Raw genomic sequence first — 11,466 nt, forward strand, 5'->3', positions numbered from 1 at the left:
GCTGAAGATTTCATACCACTGTACTCCCTCAACAAGACAAACAGCAAATTCTTATGATCTGCCTTACCCAGACTAATTTCAGCAGCAGATGTTTCCAGACAGAGAGAGAGAGTAAGCACCTTCACACAGCTTATCATTGCTAATCAGCAAATTAGTAATCAACAATTTCCCTCTCCCCATTCTAATGTGCTTGCAACACTTACTATTGGAACATCCAAGAAAACAAACAGCATCCAAGACTCACATTTCCTACTCAGGAATACCAAGTGCTGCTTGAAAACAGCATTACAAGTTGTTACAGCTTTCATGTATTATTCCACAAGACACTTGGCAAGCATGCACATAAAACTAGTAGCATCCATGAACCTAAAATGGTACTCTCACAGTAAAAACATCAAGCCTAGGTACTCAATTCTTCCTAATTACGTCATATAGGACCAGGAAATTTCAGGTAATGCAGACACGGTAATTCAACTACTCACTCTTGCATGGGTATTCTCATTTGCCTTTACAGAGCCACAAAGATTTTTGGACTAGTAAATAAAAATAAGTTCTCAGTTGGACAAACATATGCATTCAAAATAATACTTTTTAAATTAAAGCTTCATAAGATAAAATTTATCAGCTATTAGTAACTCCAGGGTTTTACAGTAGTACCAGTAGGAAAAAAACTTGAATTAAATAAGAGCAATCACTAGTGCCTGTGTTAACATTGGTTGTTTTAGTCAATCTTATTTTGAGAAGGCATTGAATAGCAGATACCTATTACTGGTAATAGCCTGTATATTACCTGTAGCAAACACTCAAGTTAACAAAAAGAAAAAAAGAGAAAAAAAACCCAAAAAAACCCAGAGTTAAGCTTTCAATCAGCTTATTGATATGGTCCAGCAGAAATAACTCTTCATCAGCAACATTTGAGACCTAGGACTTTGTGAGAGCAGCACAGCATGACTGCAGTCAACAGGTACTCACCCGAAATGCTGCGAGGATGATCCTGGTTACTTTCTCTTTGACAGATTCCTGAAGAATATCTGACAGCACGGGGACGATATTGTACCGACGAAGATATTCACACATTTGAGGGCTAAATGCCAGCAGCCACACACAGAAAATCATCTGATACTGCAGCTGAAAACCGCATTTGTTGCTCAAGACACCCATGATGCTAAAAAATTGACATAGTACACATTTAATTTTTAAATAATGACTACATAGTTTGCATTGCTCCAATCTGAAATGTTAAAAGAAATGGTAACACAAACTTATTGGAAGGAGCTCCTGAGGACGAGCATAGAACACACACTTCACAGTTACCTGCATCACTATTTATCATTGTATAAGCAGCTTATTCAGAAAGCCATCTTTTAAAGAGATGGCTTTTTTCACATTAGCCTTAAAGTCATAAAGCAGCTTTTTACATTTGAACTAATGTGGTACTGTATCCATCTTCTGGTTAACCAAGACAGTTTTTCTACTGGTATGTTTAAAGCATTATTTGTCATCCTGGAAGAAACGGACAAATCTCAGCTACTCCTTCAGACTTAAGAAGAAATAAATGGAACAAAATCTACACAAATTGAACCTCGTTTCTTAACTGCACTTGTCCACAGGAGTGTCTGAAATGAGCTGAAGTATTCATTATTTAACAGCAAGTTCTCAGAAAGTGTCTCATAGATACAAATATACAAAGTACTGGTAGAAAAATAATAACACCACAAGATCTTCAAGAAGACATCATGCAGAAGGTTTGCTCAGCTGAAGTTTTGAAAATTTAATAAGCAATTTACAGGTCAATTTTGAAATAGCTAACTCAATTTAAATTTAAAAAAGAATCTACATTCAAAATCATTCTTATCAAGTTTAAGACCAGTTAAACATGGTGAAACACAGGCTTATTGTAATGCTTTAATACTTGATTAAAAAGCTTCCTTGGTTTCAGCAGTGTCACCTTGACACACAGGAACATCACCTGAAATTTTACTTCACTAGGAATTTTGACTTTTCTCCATTTCAGTATAAAGGGATATTTTTCATTAAAGTGGAAATTATGTACCAACCATCCACAGTAGAGGCATAGATGGCAGAAAAATTATTTATAGGCAAGCATTTTTTAAATAAGATTAGTGCTGAAATCCTATCCTAATGCAAAGCTATTTATTAGGAGAATTGGATAAAAGAGTGACCTACTTGAAGCCATATGTAGAAAAAATTAGTCTTAGCTCTAGAAAATGTTTCTCCTTTCACTAATACTTTCAGACAGAACAATTCCAAACTCAAAGACTAGGATGATTAGCAGAAACTCATTTTGTTAGTCCTTATTCTACTAAAATATAAACAGAACATCTTCAGCTGAAGACAAATGGTTATATTCCTGTTCAGATACATACTTAAGCTGTTCTTCTTGAACAGGGAAGTTGCACCAATGCCTCAACAGTGCAAGTTTCATTTGTCTATTTGACTCTGTTAATGTTTGAAAACAAATCTCTTTTGTAGGCAAACAGAGCAGCTGTCTATTACAAGAGAGTTCTATTCCAATAAAAGATCACTGGGGATGTACTACTGTAAGTGCATGTATATCCATATAAATTGAAATAGGTGCTCACCAATTTACTCCATCTGCTTCTACCCACGCAAAGCGGTATTCATTGACCCTGAGCATCAGCTGCAGACATCCAGCAACACATTGTACATACTGGGAACTCTGGGTGAAAAGAACAACACTTCTTACCAGAAGAGTCAGGTAGTAAGAGCTGAAGTACAGTTTCCCTAATTATGCTTTACTGGCATAAAAGAAGAGAGTTCTGAATATTAAAGAAGTGTTATGCAAGCAATACCACTTTACATTATCAGAATATTTAAACATGCCTTACTTCAGTATCTATGAATGAAAGCTGTCTTCTGTTTGAATAAAGTTACCAGAGCATGTTTTTCTCTCTTCTTACTCAATTGTCAGCATTACCTTCACTAATTCTAATCATACATTAATCATATATGCTGCTGATAAAATCTTTTTTGCTTTTTTCCTCCCTATAAGCCTTTTCCTTGAAATTCTCACAGTAGCTCACTCACATAATACAAACTCAAACCTTTCAAACATTTAATGAAGTAAAGAAGTTAGGCAATCCCATATGAAAAGAAAGGAGGCAATAAACAGAATTGAAAATAAAGAGTAACTCATTCTGTGTCTCTCATGAGAGATTTAAGTCCTTTATGTAAAAGCTAAGTCTGTGCATCTGGGCTCAAATCATCTAGAAGATCAATTTCCCTGTGAAAGTGTTCATTTTCACACTCCATGCAAATAAAACAGCTACAAACACACAGACAGCTCTCCTACTCCAAATAATGCATTAATTTATCTGGATCACCAACCCATTGAACTTGGAGTTTTCTTTTTAAAGAGTCTGTCATAAAAGCATTGTCTTCCAACACCATTATAATTGAAATTTCATAATAAGATTCCAGTTCTCATTTCCTGTATAAAATGCTACAACTGCATCTCTAATTGACTCTGAAATTAGCCAGGACCCGCTTGAAAATCCTGCATAAGCTAGATCTGAAATCTGAACACTAACGAAGTTAAGACAATACTTACCCACTTTAATTATCTAAAACATATTTGCACTCTGCTGCTCTGGGTCCCTGCCATGGCACAGTACATCCATGCAGTGCCACAGTGCAATGAATAATGATTTCTGAGCACATCAGAAGAGCTCATGGCTTCACAGTAAGTGCTGCTGTGTGCTGCAGAACTATATATTCTTTTATGGCTGTATGACAGAGGGCTGTCAGTCTAAGGAAACCTAACACTATGGAACACAGATCTGCACATGAAATACTGAAATACTTCAACTTATATGTTCAGGCCATTGTTTTATGCCCTACCCATCGTCATGAACAACAGTTGCATATTTCCTACTTTAAACCCCAGAGGGGCTTAAAGTAGAAAAAACCTCCTCCTGTAGAGGAGGTTTCTCCTCTACAGGAAGCTAACACTTTAAAGCCATGACTACACTTTAAAGAACAACAAATCTCAAGTTAAATCTTCTGAGAAACTCTGACCACTTTCAGGCTGCAAAATGAACAAAAGACCAAAGTGAATTGTACTCCACGTTCAAGAACTATGATCAACTGCCCCATCATGCCACAACACCACAGAAAATCCAGTCAGGATGATCACTTGCATTTATTATACTGTCAGAGTTCATTTCCAAGCCCAGCAGGTTTTACAGCTACAGGCAATTCATTATTTAAAAAAATGTTGATGCTAAAAGGACAATCTGTTTTCCTCTGAATTCAAGCTATTCAGATATGAAAAGCTTACAGCTTTGAAAGCACTCCTGCAATTTCATGCTACAGCGGTTTATGGGCAGTATCAGCTTTAATATCTGATGTGCCCTTTTCTGAGTTCTGCACAGCCCAACAGCCAAAAGCTTCTCAGTTTCAGGTTTCTACAACAAGTCCAACAGCTCAGTGGTAAACAGACAGTACTGAATCACAGAATCATTTGGGCTGGAAAAGACCTCTAAGATTACCAAGTCAGGGACTTAAAACAGTTTAAATATTAAATTAATTTTATATAATTTTTTCAAGTTTTAACAAGGAGAATCCTAGATACATCAACAGCTTTAACAAGACAAACTAACTTGTAAAATATACACTTCCACTGCCAATATTCTATGTGAAATGAAGTGCTTAAAAATACTTTTGTTTCTTGGCGCCATCACCTGGCACTCTACTGTACAGTTTTGATTCCAAGTACTTCTTATCACTGGCACCAGAAGAGATCTGCACCTTAATCCGAGGAGTGAACATCACCTGCCCAAAATAGCAGATTGACAGATTTCAAAGATATACTCACATCACTTGTGGAGACTGCTCCTGAATCCACAGAACCCCCTGTACCACGTAGTTTCTAGGAAAAAAAAAAAAAGTTGAAAATCAGAGTTGTTCTTCATCCTTAAGGAACAGCTGTTACCAAGTTTCTTTCAATTCTCCAATTTTCTAGTAATAAAAAAAAATTAGAATCTATTCTATATTTTTCTTGCTTAATATATTACCATCATATATTGTACTTATTTCCCACACACTTCATGTCTAGGAAAACAAGCTTGAAAATGATCTGGTACATCAACATTTTTAATTAATGTGTGGATTTATTCAAGACATTTATTTATCTTAGAATTTGCAAACTGTACTCTTGCATCTTTCTGAAGGAAATTTCAACTTTAAGATTCACCTTCCAGAGGAAAAAAAAAATCTTTTTTAATAAGCCCAGTTTAGAAAACTATGAAAAATATACCATTAATAAATCTACTGAATGTTTCTAGGCTCTCCAGAATCCACTTCTACTACAGCACTAAGAGGAATGAGTGACAAATCACTGTGTTTTGAAGGGACAATGTCCAGAAATTAATGCAAAGGAGAATGATTCATCTTTGAAGGACAAGCCAGAAATTAATGGTTCAAACGGAGCCAATACTATAGAAACACTGTCCAAGTAACTGGGAATTTATTCAGTTCCACAGGACTAAAAGCAAAGGCTTTGTACTACAGTAAACTGGAAAAAGGTTTTGATATTCAATTTCTGCTGCCATGTTACTTTTCTTCCCAGCAAAAAGCTCTGATAACCAAAATTTTATAGGCAAGACAACAAACTCTTGTCTCATATTTTCTCAGCATCCAGAAGAAAAAAGACAGTGGTAACCAATAGAAAAGGTGAAAATATTTATTATTAATTTACATTTCAAGGACGGAGTAAAATACTTAAAATACTAAGTTAAAAAGTAAGTGCTTGAATAAAGAACATTTAGCTTTAAAAATCACGAAGTAAAATATCATTTAAAAAAAACAAAACCAAAAATATACCTCATTTACACATTTATACATTCATATTCTTTAGAAAGTTTCCAAAGTTACTATGAAGTTTAAACAAAACCAGCTTTTTTACCTGTGAACTAAGCTGAGTTTTAATCCAGTTGAAATAGTAATTCAAGTCACTGCCTTCCATAAGCTCCCTCCCCCAAGCAGCCAGTTTGGCAATAATTCTTGCTGCCTGAAAAAGATTGCAATAAACCGATTTTTCAAACACAGCAATTTCAGAATTCGGAGAGAAGTTCTGTAAACTTTGGAAACCAGTTTTATATACAAGTTAGCCCCTTACAGAAATCTACCTGTTTTCTATGTAGGGGACTCTTTGTGCCTGTTATCAGATACCTGTAGCTGTTGAAGTTCACAAGGCACCAGTAAAGAACTCAGAAGGAGATGGAGGGAAGCTGTCGATGGGCTACTGCTGTAAGACACCACCAGAGTCAGAAATCAATCAAAAGCAAGACACTTGGTGGCCTAACACATGCAGGCTTGATTTAAGCAACTGTGGTATGTGCCAACACAAATGGTAACATGGTATTGAAGGTTTTTTGTACTTAAACTGAAGGAAGTCATTTTCAAGAAGGGAGAAGTTTCAAGCCCAGAAAAAGAACAGCAGAAAAGTAAAATGGAAGGTACAATTGAAGAATGAAGTTGGGGAGTAAAAATGTGGTCAGGTTAAGAATTTTTATTATGCCTATGGCTTTAAGAATACTTAAACGAGAGTATATTTCTACATCAGACTTTCCACATTATATTTGAATACACTGCAGCCTGCAGTTAATTTGCAAAAACATTTGAGCCAGTTTAGATATAAAGAGACAGTGTAACCAAGAAATTACTGAAGCAGAGGTTCATTTGCATGCACATAGTTCCATGATACAGTGAGGACGCTATTCCAGCCACCTTTCCACATTACTGCGTTCACATGTGCAGCACCACCACCACCACCAATTGTAGAGGGATTACAAGCATGAGTCTGGAACAATAACTGCCACATTAAAATGTGTCAGATCCCCTTCTTAATGCAAGTAAGTCACCCTAAAAAAATCCCTCCAGCTTTAAAACACAAGATATTAGCTCTCTAGTCAACAATTCTTCTGAGTTAAAACTGCTACCTGGCCCTGAATGAGAGACCATTTATGCTTAGAGGAATTTGAGCCTACACAGAGGATGAATATTTTTATCTGCCTCAGCATATGTAATGATGTGGCATCAAAAAGCTTCCAGTGTGCATAGTAAGGAGAAAAATAAACCAAACAAAAATCAACAATCCTAAAATTTGGGTTTGAAAACATTCATGTGCTTTAAAAAAACATGCACTGTACTAAAAGGTATAATAAGGCAGTAAACTTAGTGGATCCACTTTAAGTGGATTCACTTCACATAATATTCTGTGTCTTGTTAAATTATTTGTATATTTCTGCAGTACCTAAAGAAAACAATATCTAAATAACAGAAATCTGAGTAGCGAAATGCTGACCATCAAAATATCTATACCATATGTTTAAAAAACATCATTCCAGGGAGACTAAAATAGTTTGCACTGCAAAGGTCTAAAAATTATGCCTATGTGGGCAGACAGCATTGTCTGACTGCTCAAACTGCAGTTTTGTAGGATGGGTCTTCAGTAGCACCACCACCAAAAAAAATCACAAAACAAACTGCACTGGCCAATAAAAAACCCCAGCCACCTCCTTCCTCAGCTACATCAAGAAAACTGATCCACATCCATGCAGTCAACCAGATTAAATAAATAAACAAATCAAGCCTGACATTTTTCTTGAGAACAAGCCAGCTCACTGTTCAAGTTGCAGTACAGCCCCAAACACAGCTACACTGGCCACACCTCAGGGCAAACAGCATGGCTTGCTCAGTGTCCTGGAATCCTTGCATCAGTTCTACCCCCACAGCCTAAATGCAGACCAGGTAGTGGGTTTCTAGTTTGAGTCTCTGATTTGACTCTACCATATCATTCCAGCACAAACATATGCCATGTAGAAAAATTCATAGCTGTGCAGTTTTCTCTTCCTCAAGTTATAAGTTTCACTGTTGGAAACTGTAGTCTCCACTAGGATATTACAGTAATACAAATGTATTTTTGGCCTATAAGAAAAAAAAAAAATCTGCTGAGATGAAATATCCAGTTCTCACCACTGAAAACAGAAGAATACTAAGATTCCAGAAAAGCCACTCCATATACAGAAGCAGCAAACAGTAGTCAGAGCATAGCAGAAACAATACACTGCACATGGCTGTAATGGGTTTGGTTGGGATGGACTTAATTCTCTTTATAGCAGTCCATATGATGCTGTGGTTTAGACTGGTGTCCAAAACAGTGCTGGTGATGTGTCAATGTTTTAGCTGCTGCTGAGCAGCACTTGAACAACATCAAGCACTTCTGTTTCTCACTCTACACTTCCAGTGAGTCAGCTGATAAACTGAGCATATGACAAAATAAGGTTCATCGAGGTAAAGATATTTCCTTTGCACAAGATGAGAATTTAAACTCTAATATTTGTACAGCATTGAATGGCAGTTATGATAAAAGATTTTCAGGTATGTTTTACTGGACTTATTGTTCTAAAGTCCCTGCTTTTCTGAATTTTTAAAACCTGCCCTAATCTCCCAGAAATAAACCAATGCCAATTAACAATGCAACTTTATTTTTTAAAATGTGGTTAGGTGAAAGTTTTATTAAGAATGACTCATCTAGACTGCAAGAAGAAAACTTTCCAGTCCAGGCAGAAGTTTAGTTTCAAATTCCAAAATCTCCTGAAGAAAAAGAGAACCAGCATTTTTCTCTACCATCTTCAGAGACAGGTTCATTTAAAACTTACCATATGCACAGTGAAGAGATCTTGTCGATTCAACATTGGCAGAAAATAGGACCATGCAGTGTTTTTACCACGTTTTGCATAATCAAAGAAGATGCAAACACGCTGATGATTTTCCTGTAAAAATTGAGAGAGGAAAAGATGACAGATTTGTAAAAGCACTTGACATAAAGCAGCTATTTGCTCCTTGGTATGTTGGCACAGATCATCAGAGTGTATCCTGGCTTGTGATTTTTCAGTTAGACTGAAAAATTTCTTGTGGATACAGCTCATTTCAGCACTCTAACACTAAGATTGGAGATTTGGGATGGAGAAAACAAACCTTGAAGCCTTAGCTGTATCCCAGTACTGCAACACCTGCTTGAGCAAACCACATATTCTTCTGAACATGCAAGTGGAGTAAGGCAAATGCTGTCATTTTTTAAGAATTACACTACTCTTCATCTAACCAATTATGCTTGTTTAAAGTCCACACAAAGTTTTCAATGTACTGCTACTTCCACACAAGAGCCTGTTGTTCAGCTTCTACAAGTGGAACCTTAGGGGTGTAAAGGAGCATTTCCACTCCTCTCAATGGGAAATGAGCTCTTCTCTCCTAGATCAGGCTGCAGCTGATTCAGCACTTATCTCAGGCAACCTGCATATCTATAAGAGGACTGCCACCAGAAGTCTGTTCTCCAGGTCTCCAACCCTGAGCCATAGAGACCACAACTACCTGAGCCTGGGCACTGGGGACAGCTTATTTAAATATTTCCCCTAATAATCACTATGCAAAGCAGCCATTACAGTTCTCTTTATAGCAGGCCAGAGAACAGGCCATACAATCATGAAGGAAAAAGAAAAGCTCTGCTGTTTCCTAATAGCCTAGAATATAGATAGACAGTCCCAAAAAAATCTCACATTTGAATGCTTGCTTTTCCTCAAGCATTTCCATATGCATTCCAGCCAGGCTTCCTGGTGGATTGGAAGCTTTCCTTCCGAAGAGATGTCTCCCCACTGAGGTCAAACTACTACCACCAAGCACACAACTCCTACCAAGGAAGGCAAATGAGACACTCACAAAAGCACAGTGAGTCTCATCTCAGACTCCACTATCCAGATATTTTAATTTTCAAACTCCCCTAGCTAGAAAGGCTTTTCTCCATCAATTCTGCATCCTGTTATTAACTAGGGATGAAGAACCAGCTAGGCAAGCCTCCTTGCTGGAATATGATCCATTAAGCACAAGATGACCTGAATGTATCCATAATTCAAACAGTGGCATCTTACTAAGCCTTAGAGCTTCAACCAACCCTTCCTTGAAAGTAACAGTCCTTACCCCAAAAAACAAGTTTTCTCACTTTTACTCTTCTGATTCTCTTCCCCATCCCCCTGCTGCAGGAGTGAGTGAGTGGCTGTGTGGTGCTCAGCTGCCAGCTGGGGTTGAACCACAACAGTATTGTACCACACAGGCTGCAAATTGCTGCCCTGATCACTGGCTGGGGAAGCTCAGATGCCACCAGTTATCTGCCAGTTATAACCTTGACAGTGATCCACTCTCTAGATAGCATGCATAAAAAAGCACCCAGAAACGTTCTCAAAATTTGTTGTACAAACTAGGAAATAAACAAAAATAAGATCTCAGGGACACAGAGCCTTTGGTGGAGAGTTTTCACTCTGTGAGGACTTGCTTGATGAGAAATGGCAGTTCGATCACATAAATTACTGTTAGCATCTGAATGTGCTAAACAGTCTAGCTAAGAAAGATCAAAACTTAACCAGATCAATGAGTTCAGTTTACAACATAATTAAGGAGGAGACAGGCAAGTCTGGAAGCAGAAATGCTGAAATAATTTCAATATGCTGTCAGTCACAAGACTTGTCTAGTTTGCTATTAAGGTGCAGGATCAAGACAGAAGGAAAGGCGTGGAAAACTCCCCATGGCCCTGAGATACGTAATGTTGCACCTTCCTAGGAAGCTACTGACTACACTGATGAAAAGAAAATTCTGAAGCTCTCACATCAACAGTTGAATACTTTAGCAGCTGTCAATTCTGAAGAAGCATAATGAAGTTCAGGTGATACTGCTACCTGCACCAGCTAGAGTATAGGTTCTTAAAGATTTCATAAGCAACAGACTGTGCAGTATGACGAGGTCACTAATCCAAAGAAATTGTTTCAAGAATTTATCAGATGAAGAGAGTAAGAAATGTTTCCTCAAGGATGGCAATATGCTAACACTTTCCACCTTCAGAAGTAAGCACAATGGTGATAATCTTATCCAGTAAACACAACACTGATTTCATGTTTGCCAGTGTTCAAAATAAATCTTTCTTACAAAGGTCATCAAATCAGTAAGTAGAACTGCTGGAACAATCCTAGACATCCAAGTAAGCTTTTCATGAGCTCAAAACACAGTTGACATCATTTTTACCACTTCTCAAGCAAAGCACAGAAAGATAATAGAAGCACCACAGTCAGTCATTATCAGACAAAAGCTGAATTCTGCTATCTGCGATAGTTTTTAAAACTTCCAGCTGTCAAAAGCAGCTGCAAATATTATTTGTTCATCTCATGAAACTGCAGCAAACATACTTTCTCAAGGCAAATTTTACTTGGAGTCAATGGCACCATGACAGGCCATGTCCTTGAATGATTTCTTGCTTAAAATCTTTGAATATACTGAATTAAGACAAGTCAGGCAAAGACTGGAGATTTCATATCCATCACAAGAAAAATGGGGCAAGACTATTTACATGAGCATGTACTGACAGGACAAGGGGGA

The 11,466-nt window shown here is 37.3% G+C and overlaps 1 protein-coding gene across 1 annotated transcript in view; it reads right to left on the reverse strand.

Moving 5' to 3' along the window:
* ATP6V1H (ATPase H+ transporting V1 subunit H) overlaps positions 1–11,466 on the reverse strand; it is a 46,400-nt gene that overhangs the window by 22,396 nt on the left and 12,538 nt on the right. The window contains exons 4-8 of the mRNA XM_005418313.3: positions 8,706–8,819; positions 5,948–6,052; positions 4,859–4,912; positions 2,604–2,701; positions 973–1,165 (exon numbers count right to left, since the gene is read on the reverse strand). Of these exons, the coding sequence (XP_005418370.1) occupies positions 973–1,165; positions 2,604–2,701; positions 4,859–4,912; positions 5,948–6,052; positions 8,706–8,819 (564 nt within the window). The remainder of the gene's footprint in view (positions 1–972; positions 1,166–2,603; positions 2,702–4,858; positions 4,913–5,947; positions 6,053–8,705; positions 8,820–11,466) is intronic.

The sequence above is a fragment of the Geospiza fortis genome, unplaced genomic scaffold (genome assembly GCF_000277835.1).
Source record: "Geospiza fortis unplaced genomic scaffold, GeoFor_1.0 scaffold53, whole genome shotgun sequence".
Taxonomy (NCBI): Eukaryota; Metazoa; Chordata; class Aves; order Passeriformes; family Thraupidae; genus Geospiza; species Geospiza fortis.